The sequence below is a fragment of the Hypanus sabinus genome, chromosome 6 (genome assembly GCF_030144855.1).
Source record: "Hypanus sabinus isolate sHypSab1 chromosome 6, sHypSab1.hap1, whole genome shotgun sequence".
Taxonomy (NCBI): Eukaryota; Metazoa; Chordata; class Chondrichthyes; order Myliobatiformes; family Dasyatidae; genus Hypanus; species Hypanus sabinus.
Window position 1 is genome coordinate 69283767 of NC_082711.1, and position 16624 is coordinate 69300390.

Genomic DNA, 16624 nt, shown 5'->3' on the forward strand with positions numbered 1-16624 from the left:
GGACAAAGAAAATATTTAATATTTTATTGCACTAATGTAAAGCAAAATAATTTTTGAATACATTTTTCCTCTTGTAGGTGATATCCCTTTACCACACTGTGCTCAGACAATAAATCAGCTGCCTTCTTTGAGACAAGACAGCAACCGTTACCCTACCATCGATGAGCCCCTTCCTCCCAGTAAGCTTTAATTTCTTTGTAATCTTCTTGTTGTGCTATCAGTGCAGGAAGCATATTAATTATATTCATTCTGAATTGATTGATTATATTCATTTTGAATCAATTCAGATCATTTGAACTGATAATCAGATAATGAATAAAATGTCTTGCACTTCTTCACAAGAAATCTATCTAAACAAAGCATCTACTAAGGAAAATCTCCAGTTCTTCTGTTAAATATGTGCAACTTTTTAAATATCACAGAAGATGTATGTTATGCTTTGATTTTCAAATTGTATGTTTGGCAGAAAAGCACCTTTTAAGAAACAAAATGTATAAAATCTGCAAGAGTGGCTGTTGATTTTAAGACTAGGCAGTTTGATCAATTATGAACAAAAAAGTTCACCAAAGATGCATCGGTCTGTTTGGCATTAAATGGTGATCACATTTACAAAAGGCCTTGGAATGCAAAAATGAATACAATTCATAATTGACCTCTGCTACTGAGATAAGGAGGTTCTTAAATTTCCAGTACTAGTTTATTTGACTCAATGGCAATCTTTAGAATAGATATCATTTGCTTGAAATCAATATTGTCCAGGCATGTGAAATATGTTTTCATTTCACTGAGTGCTTTATGGTTGTTTGAGGGATACAGTTAAGGAAAGTAACATATTTTCACGAAATCTTGATTGTCATCCTTTAAAATCAAAGATAAGCTATTGCTGTTGATTAGTTGGTAAACTGGTAAATTCATCACCCTCTCACTAATTGGATCTTGGCATTGGTTGCTGTGGTGATCACGTGTGCTGCCCTTTCCTCCATTTCACTTTGCCCCAGTGGACAATATGTTTCCATCTTCCAGCCTTCTAGGACAGTTACCATTCACCATGAAAAGTGCACGTTGGTTCCATTTCCCCAGTGACAGAAATCAACCTATCGTGACATTCTGACAGATTCAGAAAAGTTATTTTAGCAGCAAATGTGCTTATAACACAATCAAAGATAGAAAGGTGACTTTAAAAGCAGAGTGCAGAAGTTTACACATATATCTGCTTTAATTTTTCCCTATTATACAATTGATGAAATATTAGATGTGGTCGTGATAGGAGTAACAAGAGCTTAATGTCACGGTGTATTCTTATGTTAACTACATTGCTTGATTTTTATACATAATTACAGCCTCCAGAGAAGACAGTGAATCCAATGTAATGAAAACGATTTTGAAGTTGATCATTCCATAGCAGCATTTAGGACCCTGTTCATTCGTGTAAAGTTACTTTGCAGATACTTTTATTTATTGTGCTGGCTATTGAAAAGCTGAGTTTGCTGCTGGCCATTATGGGGCATTAGGGGTGACTTATAACTCCAGGTGGGAAACATACATTTGTGGGGAAGATCAGTCCAAATGCTGTAGCACTGTTAGAGAGCACATGCAACATCTGCTGGACAAGTGCAGCATAGATATATCACGTTAAGCAATGCTTGATAATGTGATGCAGTACTGCCATTTTACTTTCAGTGCTCCAGTTAACATCCTTTCTTGAACTTAAATGACTATCTTCTCCTTGGACTTCAAGAAGCATCCCAACTAGTACTTTTTAAAGAAATCAAATTTTTAAAAAATCAGGTTAAAAAAGCAGGAAATACTGGAAGTAACAGCTCAGGTAGCATCAACAGAGAGAGAAACTGAGTTCATGTTTCAGACAATGAACTTTCATCAGAATTGTTTGTGAGAGAACATACTTCCTCACCATTATGAGGGTATATTTTTTTCCCTCAGCTTTGGGGCAAGCAGTCTATAAAGGCTGAAGTCTCTAATTTAGTTCATATTGTCCTGAGTTTCCTGTTGTTCACTGGCATTCACTGTACCTGGCCCATGAACCATGAGCGTATTTATTTGGATGGCGATTGCAAGGCTGTTAGAAAGAAGAGAAAGTAAAGGTCTGTAGTATATTTTAGTTACAGTATTAGACTTTTTTTAATATTTTAATTATTTACAGGTGTTTGAAGATCTTAAAACAAGTTTTGGTTTTTGTTTCTTTTCTTTCAATATTTAATCTTTTTTATATGTTTCTGAAATGTTAGCGAAATTTATCAAAACATTTTCAAAACATGCTTTTTATTTGGAAGTGAGAGAGGTCACAATTCTATTAGCTTTTGTGCAAAGACATACTTCCTGATATTATTGTTGAATGACAAACATACTAGATAACGTTGTTCCCCTTATCCTTGCATTCTCCACCAGAGTAGTTTAACAACTTTAAAAATGACTCCATTAACCTCAGACACTTCAGTGATATCATTCCGTGATCTCTACATTTTATAGCTCCTTCCTGCACGATGAAACTCACTATTACAATGGCATTCCATGGAGCCATGAAAATCTATGGAGCCAGATTTTATCAGGAGCTTGCTGCCCACACTTCCTCTCTGTTTTCTCCATCCATCCAAAATTATTTTTTCTGGATACAGCAGGCTTTTTTTGCTGGCCCAAATGGCCACAGTCTGATAGCAAGGCTTTGAATGACATGTTGTTGGGTGAGAGCCAGAACAAGTCCCACCAAGACAATTCCGTTACAAGCCTTTGACAGATGGTACGCCTTTCTTCTTGTTCTCCAAAGCTGGCAAAGATTTTGAGTGTTGAATCCTGAACTGAGAATGAATCAGAATCAGGTTTATTTGTTTGTTTAGTGATACAGTGCAGAGTGGGGCCTCCCAGCCTTTCAAGTCTCGATGCCCCAGCATCCCCCAACAAACCCAATTTAGCCCTAACCGAATTACAGGACAGTTTACAATGGCCAGTTAACGTACCAGTAAGTCTTTGGACAGTGGGTGGAAACAGGAGGACACAGAGGAAACCCATGGATTCCTCAGGGAGAACGCACAGAAACTCTTCACAGAAAGGCACTGGAATTGAACTCAACTCCAGAACACCCTGAGCTGTAATAGCGTTGTGCTAATGGCTGTGCTACCGTGGTGCCCATTATCACAGACATTTGTCATTAAATTAGTTGCTTTGCAGCAGCAGTACAGTATAATTTACAATAAGTAATATATAAAGATAAATAGTACAAAAAAAAGAAAAATATTGAGGTAATGTTTGTGAATTCACAGAGCATTCTGAAATGTGATGAGAGAGGGGAAGAACCTATTCCTAAAACATTGAGTATGTGTCTTCAGCCTCGTGTACCTCCTTGCTGATGGTAACCATAAGAAGAAGGCTGTCCGGGGTGGTGGGGGTCCTTACTGATGGATGCCACCTTCAGGCAGCACCTTTTGAACATACTCTCGATGCTGGCCCAGTATGTTGGGCCCAAGATCGATCCTCTGAAATGCTAATGCCCAGGATCATGAAGCTGCTGGCTCCTCAGTGAGGACTGGTGTGTGTTTTCCCAGCCTCCCCCTCCCGAAGTCCATAATCAATCCCTTCGATTTACTGACACTGAGTGAAAGGTTGTTGTTGTAAAACAACTCAACCAGCCAATCTTTCATATGCTTTAATGCCTCCTCGTCACCATCTGAGATTCTGGCAGCAGCAGTTGTGTCATTGGCAAATCTATTGATGGTGTTTGAGCTGTGCCTAGCCACTCAGTCGTGAGTGTAGAGAGATTAAGCACCCATCCATGAGGTGTGCCTGTGTCGATTGTCAGTGAGGAGGAGATGTTATTTCCAATCTGCAGTGATGGTGGTCTGTCGATGAGGAAGTCAAGGATCCAGTTGCAGAGGGAGGTACAGAGCCTAGGTTTTGTTGAAGTTTGTTGAATGGTGCAAGTAATGAAGGTATGATGATGGTGTAGAACACTGAGCTCTAATCAATGAACAACAGTCTGACATAGGTATTGCTGTTCTCCACGTAGTCCAAGGCTGAGTGGAGAGCCATTGAGACTTTAGTCTCACACCCCAGTAAGATATCTGCTGTAGGCTTATGACAGCAGGCAAATTGCAGGAGGTCCAGGCTGATCTTTCCTAAAGTGAATGCACTAAATCTGCACCTGGTGTATCGAGCTGCAGCTCCTAAGGGACCACATTAGGGAACTGGAGTTGCAACTCAATGATCTTCGTGTGGTCAGGGAGAGTGAGGAGGTGATAGAAAGGAGACCACGGGAGACATAAGTAGGTCACAGTCAGGAGGGGAAAAGGGGAAGGGGAAGAGTCAGGTACTAGAGAGTACACCTGTGGCTGTCCCCCTGACCAATGAGTACTCCTGTTTGAGTACTGTTGGCGGGGACAGCCTACCTGAGGGAAGCAGTCAGTGGCCGTCCCTCTGGCACAGAGTCCAGTCCCCTGGCTCAGAAGGGTAGGGAAAGGACGAGAAAGGCAGTAGTGATCAGGGACTCTATAGTTAGGAGGTCAGACAGGAGATATTGTGGATGCAGAAAAGAAACACGGATGGTAGTTTGCCTCCCAGGTGTCAGGGTCCAGGATGTTTCCGATCGCATCCACGATATCCTGCATTGGGAGGGAGAACAGACAAAGGTTGTGGTACATATTAGTGCCAACGACATAGGTAGGAAAAAGGAAGTGGTCCTGAAAACAGACTACTTGGAAATTAGGAAGGAAGTTGAGAAGCAGGACCTCAAAGGTAGTAATCTTGAGATTACTGCCTGTGGCACGTGACAGTGAGAATAGGAATAGAATGAGATGGAGGATAAATGTGTGGCTGAGGGATTGGAGCAGGGGGCAGGTATTCAGATTTTTGGATCATTGGGACCTCTTCTGGGGCAGGTGTGACCTGTACAAAAAGGAGGCATTGCACTTGAATCCCAGGGGGACCAACATCCTGGTGTGGAGGTTTGCTAAGGCTACTGGGGAGAGTTTAAACTAGAATTGTTTGGGGGTGGGAACCGAACTGAAGAGACTGGGGAAGAGGCTGTTGGCTCACAAATAGAGAAAGCTTGGAAACGGTGTGTGAGGGAGGATAGGCAGGTGATAGAGAAGGGACGGTTTGAGATGTGTCTATTTTAACACAAGGAGTATTATGAATGAAGTGGATGAGCTTAGAGCGTGGATCAGTACTTGGAGTTATGATGTGGTGGCCATTAGAGAGACTAGGGTGGCTCAGGGACAGGAATAGCTACTTCAAGTGCTGGGTTTTAGATGTTTCAGAAAGGACAGGGAAGGAGGCAGAAAAGGTGGGGCGTGGCACTGTTGATCAGAGATAGTGTCACGGCTGCAGAAAAGGTGGACATCATGGAGGGATTGTCTACGGAGTCTCTGTGGGTGAAGGTTAGGACCAGGAAAGGGTCAATAACTCTGCTGGGTGTTTCTTATCGGCCGCTCAATAGTAACAGGGATATCAAGGAGCAGATAGGGAAAGAGATCCTGGAAAAATGTAATAATAACAGAGTTGTCGTGGTGGGAGATTTTAATTTCCCAAATATTGATTGGCATTTCCTTAGAGTGAGAGGTTTAGATGGGGTGGAGTTTGTTACGTGTGTTCAGGAAGGTTTCTTAACACAATATGTAGATAAGCCTACAAGAAGAGAGGCTGTATTTGATTTGGTATTGGGAAATGAACCTGGTCAGGTGTCAGATCTCTCAGTGGGAGTGCATTTTGGAGATAGTGATCATAATTCTATCTCCTTTACAGTAGCATTGGAGAGAGATAGGAATAGATAAGTTGGAAAACCGCTTAATTGGAGCAGGGAAATTATGAGGCTATCAGGCAGGAAATTGGAAACAGATGTTCTCAGAAGAGTACAGAAGAAATGTCGCAAAGGTTCAGGGGATATTTGTGTGGCATTCTGCATAGGTATGTTCCAATGAGACAGGGAAATTATGATAGGGTCCAGGAACTGTGATGTACAAAGGCTGTAGAAAATCGAGTTAAGGAGAAAAGAAAAGCTTACGAAAGGTTCAGAAAGCTAGGTGATGTTAGAGATCTAGAAGATTTTAAGACTAACAGGAAGGAGCTTAAGAAATAAATTAGGAGAGCCAGAAGGGGCCATGAAACGGCCTTTGCAGGCAGGATTATGGAAAACCCCAAGGCATTCTACAAGTATGTGAAGAGCAAGAGGATAAGACGTGAAAGAATAGGACCTATCAAGTGTGACAGTGGGAAAGTGTGTATGGAACCGGAGGAAATAGCAGAGGTACTTAATGAATACTTTAATTCAGCATTCACTATGGAAAAGGATCTTGGTGATAGTAGTGATGACTTTCAGTGGACTGAAAAGCTTGAGCATATAGATAGTAAGAAAGAGGATGTGCTGGAGCTTTTGGAAAGAATCAAGTTGGATAAGTTGCCTGGACTCGATGAGATGTACCACAGGCTACTGTGGGAGACAGGAGAGGTTCTGGAGGATTGGAGGGTTGCAGATATTGTTCCCTTATTCAAGAAAGGGAGTAAAGATAGCCCAGGAAAGTATAGACCAGTGAGTCTTACCTCAGTAGTTGGCAAGTTGATGGAGAAGATCCTGAGAGTTAGGATTTGTGAACATTTGGAGAGGCATAATGTGAGTAGGAATAGTCAGCATGGCTTTGTCAAGGAAAGGTCGTACCTTAAGAGTCTGACTGAATTTTTTTGAGGATGTGACTAAATGCATTGATGAAGGAAGAGCAGTAGAAGTAGTGTATATGGATTTCAGCAAGGCATTAGATAAGGTACCTCATGCAAGGCTTATTGAGAAAGTAAAGGAGAGGCATGGAATCCAAGGAGACATTGCTTTGTGGATCCAGAACTGGCTTGCCCACAGAAGGCAAAGAGTGGTTGTAGATGGGTCATATTCTGCATGGGGGTCAGTGACCAGTGGTGTGCCTCAGGGATCTGTTCTGGGACCCTTACTCTTCGTGATTTTTATAAATGACCTGGCTGAGGAAGTGGAGGGATGGGTTAGTAAGTTTGCAGATGACACAAAGTTTGGAGGTGTTGTGGATAGTGTGGAGGGTTGTCAGATGTTACAGCGGGACATTGATAGGATGCAAAACTGGGCTGAGAAGTGGCAGATGGAGTTCAGCCCAGATAAGTGTGAAGTGGTTCATTTTGGTAGGTCAAATATGATGACAGAATATAGTATAAATGGTAAGACTCTTGGCGGTGTGGAGGATCAGAGGGATCTTGGGGTCCGAGTCCATAGGACGCTCAAAGTACCTGCACAGGTTGACTCTGGTTAAGAAGGCATATAACCATATAACAATCACAGCACGGAAACAGGCCATCTTGGCCCTCCTAGTCCGTGCTGAACCCTTAATCTCACCTAGTCCCACCTACCCGCACTCAGCCCATAACCCTCCACTCCTTTCCTGTCCATATACCTATCCAATTTTACCTTAAATGACACAACTGAACTGGCCTCTACTACTTCTACAGGAAGCTCATTCCACACAGCTATCACTCTTTGAGTAAAGAAATACCCCCTCGTGTTTCCCTTAAACTTCTGCCCCCTAACTCTCAAATCATGTCCTCTAGTTTGAATCTCCCCTACTCTCAATGGAAACAGCCTGTTCACATCAACTCTATTTATCCCTCTCAAAATTTTAAATACCTCGATCAAATCCCCCCTCAACCTTCTACGCTCCAATGAATAGAGACCTAACTTGTTCAACCTTTCTCTGTAACTTAATTGCTGAAACCCAGGTAACATCCTAGTAAATCGTCTCTGCACTCTCTCTAATTTATTGATATCTTTCCTATAATTCGGTGACCAGAACTGCACACAATATTCCAAATTTGGCCTTACCAATGCCTTGTACAACTTTAGCATTACATCCCAACTTCTGTACTCAATGTTTTGATTTATAAAGGCCAGCGTTCCAAAAGCCCTCTTCACCACCCTATCTACATGAGACTCCACTTTCAGGGAACTATGCACAGTTATTCCTAGATCTCTCTGTTCCTCTGCATTCCTCAATGCCCTACCATTTACTCTGTATGTTCTATTTGGATTATTCCTGCCAAAATGTAGAACCTCACACTTCTCAGCATTAAACTCCATCTGCCAACATTCAGCCCATTCTTCTAACCGGCATAAATCTCCCTGCAAGCTTTGAAAATCCACCTCATTATCCACAACACCTCCTACCTTAGTATTATCGGCATACTTACTAATCCAATTTACCACCCCATCATCCAGATCATTTATGTATATTACAAACAACATTGGGCCCAAAACAGATCCCTGAGGCACCCCGCTAGTCACCGGCCTCCATTCCGATAAACAATTATCCACCACTACTCTCTGGCATCTCCCATCTAGCCACTGTTGAATCCATTTTATTACTCCAGCATTAATACCTAACGACTGAACCTTCTTAACTAACCTTCCATGTGGAACTTTGTCAAAGGCTTTGCTGAAGTCCATATAGACTACATTCACTGCCTTACCCTCGTCAACATTCCTCGTAACTTCTTCAAAAAATTCAATAAGGTTTGTCAAACATGACCTTCCACGCACAAATCCATGCTGGCTACTTCTAATCAGATCCCGTCTATCCAGATAATTATAAATACTATCTCTAAGAATACTTTCCATTAATTTACCCACCACTGATGTCAAACTGACAGGTCTATAATTGCTAGGCTTCCTTCTAGAACCCTTTTTAAACAATGGAACCACATGAGCAATACGCCAATCCTCCGGCACAATCCCCGTTTCTAATGACATATTAAAGATCTCCGTCAGAGCTCCTGCTATTTCTACACAAACTTCCCTCAAGGTCCTGGGGAATATCCTGTCAGGACCCAGAGATTTATCCACTTTTAAATTTCTTAAAAGCGCCAGTACCTCCACCTCTTTAATTGTCATAGGTTCCATAACTTCCTTACTTGTTTCCCACACCTTAGACAATTCAATATCCTTCTCCTTAGTGAATACCGAAGAGAAGAAATCATTCAAAATCTCTCCCATCTCCTTCGGTTCCACACATAGCTGACCACTCTGATTCTCTAAGAGGCTAATTTTATCCCTCACTATCCTCTTGCTTTTAATATAACTGTAGAAACCTTTCGGATTTACTTTCACCTTATTTGCCAAACCAACCTCGTATCTTCTTTTAGCTTTTCTAATCTCTTTCTTAAGATTCCTTTTACATTCTTTATATTCCTCGAGCAATTCCTTTACTCCATGCTGCCTATATCTATTGTAGACATCCCTCTTTTTCTGAACCAAATTTCTAATATCCCTTGAAAACCATGGTGCTCTCAAACCTTTAACCTTTCCTTTCACCCTAACAGGAACATAAAGATTCTGTACCCTCATAATTTCACCCTTAAATGACCTCCATTTCTCTATTACATCCTTCCCATAAAACAACTTGACCCAATCCACTCTCTCTAAATCCCTTCGCATCCCCTCAAAGTTAGCCTTTCTCCAATCAAAAATCTCAACTCTAGGTCCAGTCCTGTCCTTCTCCATAATTATATTGAAGCTAATGCTATTGTGATCACTGGACCTGAAGTGCTCCCCAACACATACATCTGTCAGCTGACCTATCGCATTCCCTAACAGGAGATCCAACACTGCCCCATCTCTAGTCGGTACTTCTATGTATTGTTGCAAAAAACTATCCTGCACACATTTCACAAACTCTAAACTATCCAGCCCTTTTACAGAATGAGCTTCACAGTCTACGTTTGGAAAATTAAAATCTCCCACAATCACCACCTTGTGTTTACTACAAATATATGCTATCTCCTTACACATTTGCTCTTCCAACTCATGCGCCCCATTAGGTGGCCTATAATACACTCCTATCAGTGTTACTGCACCTTTCCCATTCTTCAATTCCACCCAAATGGCGTCCCTAGAGGAGCTCTCTAATCTATCCTTCCAAAGCACCGCCATAAGATTTTCTCGGACAAGCAATGCAACACCTCCTCCTCTGGCCCCTCCTACTCTATCACACCTGAAGCAACTAAATCCAGGAATATGGTGCATTGGCCTTCATCAACTGTGGGACTGAGTTTAAGAGCTGAGAGGTAATGTTGCAGCTATATTGGACTATTGGAGTACTATGCTTAGTTCTGGTCTCCTCGCTACAGGAAGGATGTGGAAACCATAGAAAGGGTGCAGAGGAGATTTACAAGGGTTTTGCCTGGATTGGGGAGCATACCTTATGAAGACAGGTTGAGTGAACGCGGCCTTTCTTCCTTGGAGCAACTGAGGATGAGAGGTGACTTGATTGATGATAAAAGGCTTTGATCATGTGGATAGTCAGAGGCTTTTTCCCAGGGCTGAAATGGCTGCCACAAGAGGGAAGAGGTTTAAGAGGTTTGAGGTGCTGGGGTGTAGGTACAGGGATGTCGGGGTAAGATTTTTACGCAGAGAGTGGTCATTGCATGGAATTGGCTGCTGGCAATGGTGGTGGAGACAGATAGGTTAGGATCTTTTAAGAGACTTTTGGATAGGTACATGGAGCTTAGAGGGCTATGGGTTACCCTAGTAATTTCTAAGGTAGGGACATGTTCAGCACAACTTTGTGGGCCGAAGGGCCTGTATTGTGCTGTAGGTTTTCTGTTTCTAAATGTGAACAGTGTACATAGATTTAGCATTGAATTTTTAGTTTCATATTGGATGTACGTACACACAGGATCCGGCGGCTGATTTTATACATATTCCTCATCCTATTCTCAGATTTCCATCTCTCACCATTGCACTACCATGAGGATTGTGATTGAAGAAGTGTTATAGTTAGAAAGATTGCCAATAAAGGGCAGGGGAGCCGGTAGCTTACTTCAGCTTCTCGAGAGAAATTCCTTATATGTTTTCCTGAAGGGTTAACAAGTCAAGAATGTGAAACAAATCTCCAGCACCTAATACAAAACTGGGTGCACCACATCTCCTAGGCATGTCTGCTTACGTGAAGTCTGCCAGAAATTTGAGATGTGTGCTACAACCTGTACCAATTGGAACTTCGGGGAATGCACTGAATATGCTAGGATTTTATATAAAATTGTCAAAGGCTGTCAGAGTTGGGAAATGAGGTTAACTCTGACAATACATGAAAATGTCTCACTCCTGGTACAGCACCAAGAATCAAGAAAATGTGTGAAATTATGCAAAATTTTGGATTTTTATTTCAGGAATAATTGTTTCAACTGTCAAACTAACTAATAGCTCATAAAATCTGAAAATATTTAGCAGGTCTGTCAGCACCCATAGAGAAATGGCAATAGTGTTTCGGCTCAAAAACCTTCCTTCACAACTGAAAGTTGGAGATTTAACAGCTGTAGATTTAACAAGGCTAAAGGAGACCTGCAGAAAAAATCTCATTATAAAAAGCAGCCTTCCAGGCAAGGTTCCTTCTCATTTTTTTAACAGCTGCGCAGACCAGCCATTGCTCTGAGCAGGAAGTTTTTACACGGCCTGAAGACTGCATGGCACTTTAAATCTCTATTTTTGTGATAAGCACACTATGAATATATGAAATAAAGAACTGGCGGCAACAAACGTGCTTGAACTGTACTTCTAAACTTATTTCCCCCTTAAAAGGAGGATATGGACGTCCGTAGTCATGTTGTACTCTTGGTCCTCACTATTCCAATGTAACTGCTTCTTTCAGTACACTTGTTTTGGCAGTGTTGAGTACACTTTTGAACACCAAGTGGATCAGAGTTTCAGCAAATGAGTAGCAGAATTGACCCTGTGCTTCAGGTCTGTTTTGAACAGACTGACAGAGAAGACACAGACCTCAAGAAATATGCCTCATCTGTCACTGGCTACATCTGTAAGTGTGTAGACGACATTGGTACCTCAAGAATTGTCATCACACGGCCCAACCAGATGCCTTGGCTGAACGCAGAGTTGAGATCCCTATTAAAATCCCGGGACGCTTGACTGGTGACCGCAAGTCTGGTGACCGGACAGCTCTCAGAGCAGCCAGGTGAAGCCTCATCTTCGGCATCAGAGGGCAAAGATTACCCACTCACAAAAAATTCAGGACACCTGTCTGATAACGATCCCTAGTGTACGTGGCTGACCATCGAGGGGATTACTGAATACACAGGGAAAAACAGCGTCCACTGTGTTGTGTCCTTGCAACTACATATCAATTAAATTAAAGTACGCATGCAGGAGATGGGTTTAACTGTTGTAATCACATTGCAGTGAGAGAGGGAGAGAGAGAGAGAGAGAGAATGCACATGTGTAAACAAACGATCAATGTGCATGCATGGACGCAGATCAATACATAGTGCTGGGGGAGACATTGCTCTAAAAGAAATAGACCCATACATTACACTTCCTCTCCCTTTAGATTAATGCAACATTAAACTGTATATGTGCAAAGCATTCAATTTCCCTTTCATAAACCATATTCAAATAAACATGCTTTCACAATAACGGTCCATAACTAACTTCACTATACTAAAAATTCAGTCTTTTGTATGGTGGCTCTCTTTGTTTCAGCATAGTGTCTTTGGACCTGTGTAGTGACATCAGGTTTGCAGGTGTCTTGTCAAAGACAACGTTCTCAGCTGCCGGTTTCACGTTGCTGTCAGTGACAAGATCATCACAGAGAGGTAAGTCCGGTGATTGTAATGTGTCCATCTTGCTGGATGCAGTCAACTCGGGTATGTTCTTCAGTTGAGCATCCAGCATCTGGTCTATATAATGTCTCCATGTCTGATCTCCAACTGACCAGGAGAAACCAGTAGTAGTAGTTTATAAGGCCCAGGTATGACCTGAGTTGTGACACATTTTCCTATTCGGGTGCCTGCAGCACTGCTTCAAGCTTCTCTTATGACTTACATAAGACATACTTGTCAATGACTTGTCCACAATATGAGATTCCATTCTTGAAAAACTCACATTTCTCTCTCTTTGTGCATAGACCATACTCACTCAGCCTGGTAGAAAACTTTACCAAGGTTCGGGCAGAGCTCTTCATCATTCTTTCCAGAGTCGACGATGTCATCAAGGTAACATGGTGTTCCTGGGATATCTTGGAGCACTTGATCCATTGCTCATTGCCAATTGCTGGATCTCATGAGACACCAAAGATGAGGCACTTATACTGGAATGGTTCTTTGTGAGTGTTGATTGTGAGGAAGCTCCTGTTTAACTCTTCAGTCTCTATTTGCAGATAAACTCATGACAGATCAATCTTTGAAAACCTCTTCCCACCTACAAAAGGTGCAAAAGTTTCTTCTATTCATGGCAAGGGATATTGCATAGTATGCAGTACTGGGCTGATACTTACTTGGAAATCCCCACATATGCAAACAGTTCAGGCCTTCCCTTTCTTGTTCACCAGGGCAATGGTTGTGGTTCAATCACTCCACTCAACCTTGGGAGAGAATTCCAGATGCCTCCAAGCTCTGAAGTTCAGCATCCACTTTAGGACGTAGTGCATAAGGCACTGGACACGTTTTATGGAATCTTGGCATTGCTGATTCATCCAGTTCAATTCTAGCCTTAATGCCTTTGAGTTTACCAATGCATTTCTCAAACACCTTCTCATTGGCATGAAGCAGCTGTGACAGTCTCTGGTTAGTGCTGCCACTTCGGCTGCAGTTGCCTGTTGATGACATATTGAGAGCTTGGATTGTGTGCCAGATTAGTTGGATTTTTCTCAACCATTCACGTCCAAAAAGTGCAGGCCCTCCACTGTTCAATATTTAAATTCTAACTACTGAGTTTGATCTCCATATGTCATATTCACTTTCAGTTTGCCTTTGGTAGACTGTTGTTTGTCTGTACAGGACTTTAGTATCACTAAGGTCGTCTCTAATGGTAGCTTAGAAAAGAGTCTGGTGTAATCAGCCTCTCAAATTATAGACAAAGCTGAATCTGTATCCAGCTCAATTTTTGGCTTTATACCGGACACAAGTATTGTGATCCATATGATTTTGTGATCTGCCCTGTAGTTCTAGGCAAGACAGCTCACCTTCGTCAGATTGTTGTCTGATTCTGCTTCACGTTCAGTCACTATGTGCATTTGCTTAGTTTTGCGTTTGAAACTTTTCACTCAATTGTGCTTTTTGTCTGCTTTGCCATTGTCCTCAATGTGATCTTGTTTGCAACACTTTCTGCAAGCTTTTCCTTTGAATCAACAATCATTTGCATTGTGGGAGGATTTGCCACTGCAGTAATATTTTTGGCTTTTTACACCATTCAGGAACATTTTGTGCATTTCACATTCTAAGCTCTTTTTCTATAGTTCTGCTGCATCCTTTGCTGCAGTCTCTAATGATATTGCAATGGTCAATGCCCATTCTAAGGTTAAGTCTCTTTCTGACAGTAGCTACTACTTCTGAATGCTTTGATAATGCATGCCACATACAAGCCTGCCCTTTAATGTATCAGAAAGGCTATCTCCAAAGACACAATAATGGGTAAGTTTGCGTAGTTCTGCAGTGTAATCAAAAATGCTTTCATCCTTTGACTGGTTCCTTTTGTAAAATCTAAAAATCTCAGCTATTACCAGCGGTTTAGGGTTCAAGTGATTTTAAAAAATTGTAACAATTTTGTCGAACATCTGGATTGCTTACTAGGTTGCATAAGAGACTGTACATTCTAGCACCCGTTAAGCATGGGTGCTTTCTTTTCCTCATTCACGTTGTTCACTTGGTGCGTGGCCAAGTGGCTAAGGCGTTCATCTAGTAATCTGAAGGTCACTAGTTCGAGCCTTAGCTGAGGCTGCGTGTGTGTCCTTGAGCAAGGCACTTAACCACATATTGCTCTGCGATGACACCAGTGCCAACTGTATGGGTCCTAATGCCCTTCTCTTGGACAACATTGGTGGCGTGGAGAGGGGGGACTTGCAGCTTGGCCAACTGCCGGTCTTCCATAAAAAAAAAACCTTGTGCCCTGGAAACTTTCCAAGATGCAAATCCATGGTCTATCGAGACTAACAGAGGCCTACATGTCCACGTTACATTACAGTTCAACCCTCTTGATATACTGCTCTCAGCCTTCATTAGCACTATTAAATTCATAATCTTTCCTGACTAAAGCCATTGTCACGTTTCTCTGTATGCAATGTATTTACTCACACGTCCCTTTGTTAAATTCCGTGACAACATACTCCATACTGTTTAACTCTTTCCTCTCACTGTTTTGTCCCATAACTGGTGGTGCAGTTGGGAATATTCTCTGACATTCAGGCTTCTGTTTATCACCAATTTGTTGTGTCTTTGCAACTACATATTGATTAAATAAAAGCACACATGTGGGAAATGGCTTAAACTGGTGTATTCACATTGCAGCGAGAGAGAAAGACACAATGTGTATGCATAGACAGCATAGGACATTCACTAAGATGCTTCCCAACAGAACCAGTCTACAACAAATGTACAACAAGCACCTGACCCCTGCACATCTAGAAAACAAGGGCACATTCTTCAGAATATTGCTTCTGGATTTCAGTTCCACATTCAACACTATTTTCCTGCTTATCAAGATAAAATCCTATGGTGATACAGGAAAGATACTGGCATGGATAGAGAAATGGCTGACAGTGAATGGGAATAAAGGGGGCCTTTTCTGGTTGGCTGCCAGTAACTAGTGGAGTTCCTCAGGGGTCAGAATTGGGACTGCTGCTTTTCACAATGTGTGTCAGTGTTTTGGATAGTGGAATTAATGGCTTTGTGGCAAAGTTTGCGGATGATATGAAGATAGATGGAGGAGTATACAGTGCTGAGGAAGCAATGTGATTGCACCAGGACTTAGACAAATTGGAAGAATAGGCAAAAAAATGGCAGATGGAATGCAGTGTTGGGAAATGTATGATAATGCATTTTGGTAAAAGGAACAATAGTGCGGACTATTATCTAAATGAGGAGAAGGTTCAAACATCAGAGTTGCAGAGGGACTTAGGAGTCCTCGTGCAAGACTCCCAGAAGGTTAATTTACATGTTAAGTCTGTAGTAAAGAAGGAAAATGCAATGTTGGCATTTATTTCAAGGGGAATAGAATATAAAAGCAAGGAGATAATGCTGAGGCTTTATAAGTCAAGTAAAGTCAAGTTTATTTATATAGCACATTTAAAAACAACCCACATTGATCAAAGTGCAGTACAGATCAGAGCAGACAGCTAAAATCACAAATTCAAAAAACACAGACGTTTCCAACAAGGCAAACTGCTTATAGACACAAAAGAAACAATACAAGGGCCTAGGCACAAGCCAAAAATCAACCACATCAGAAGGATAGAAGTAAGTTTTGAGCCTGAATTTAAAAGAGTCGATGGAGGGGGCAGATCTGATAGGGAGGGGAATGCTGTTCCACAGTCTAGGGGCTACAATAGCAAAGGTGTGGTCACCCCTGAGCTAAGTTTGGATCGTGGGACAGCCAGGAACCCCAAGTCAGCTGACCTGAGGGACCTGGAAGAAGAATAAGGGGTTAGAAGGTCTCTGATATAAGGGGGGGGGGCAGCCCATTTAGGGCTTTATAAACAAACAGGAGAATCTTAAAATCAATTCTGAACCATTCTGGCAGCCAGTGGAGGGAGGCCATGATAGGAGGAACTTGGTCCCTCTTCCGAGCACCTGTCAGGAGCCTGGCTGCAGAATTCTGGACCAGCAA

The 16624-nt window shown here is 41.9% G+C and overlaps 1 protein-coding gene across 2 annotated transcripts in view; it reads left to right on the forward strand.

Annotated features, from left to right (window-relative positions):
- Positions 1-16624, forward strand: part of LOC132395570 (E3 ubiquitin-protein ligase HECW1-like) — a 437822-nt gene that overhangs the window by 265148 nt on the left and 156050 nt on the right. For both annotated transcript variants that reach the window (XM_059972368.1, XM_059972369.1), the window contains exon 10: positions 78-179. In XM_059972368.1, the coding sequence (XP_059828351.1) occupies positions 78-179 (102 nt within the window). The remainder of the gene's footprint in view (positions 1-77; positions 180-16624) is intronic.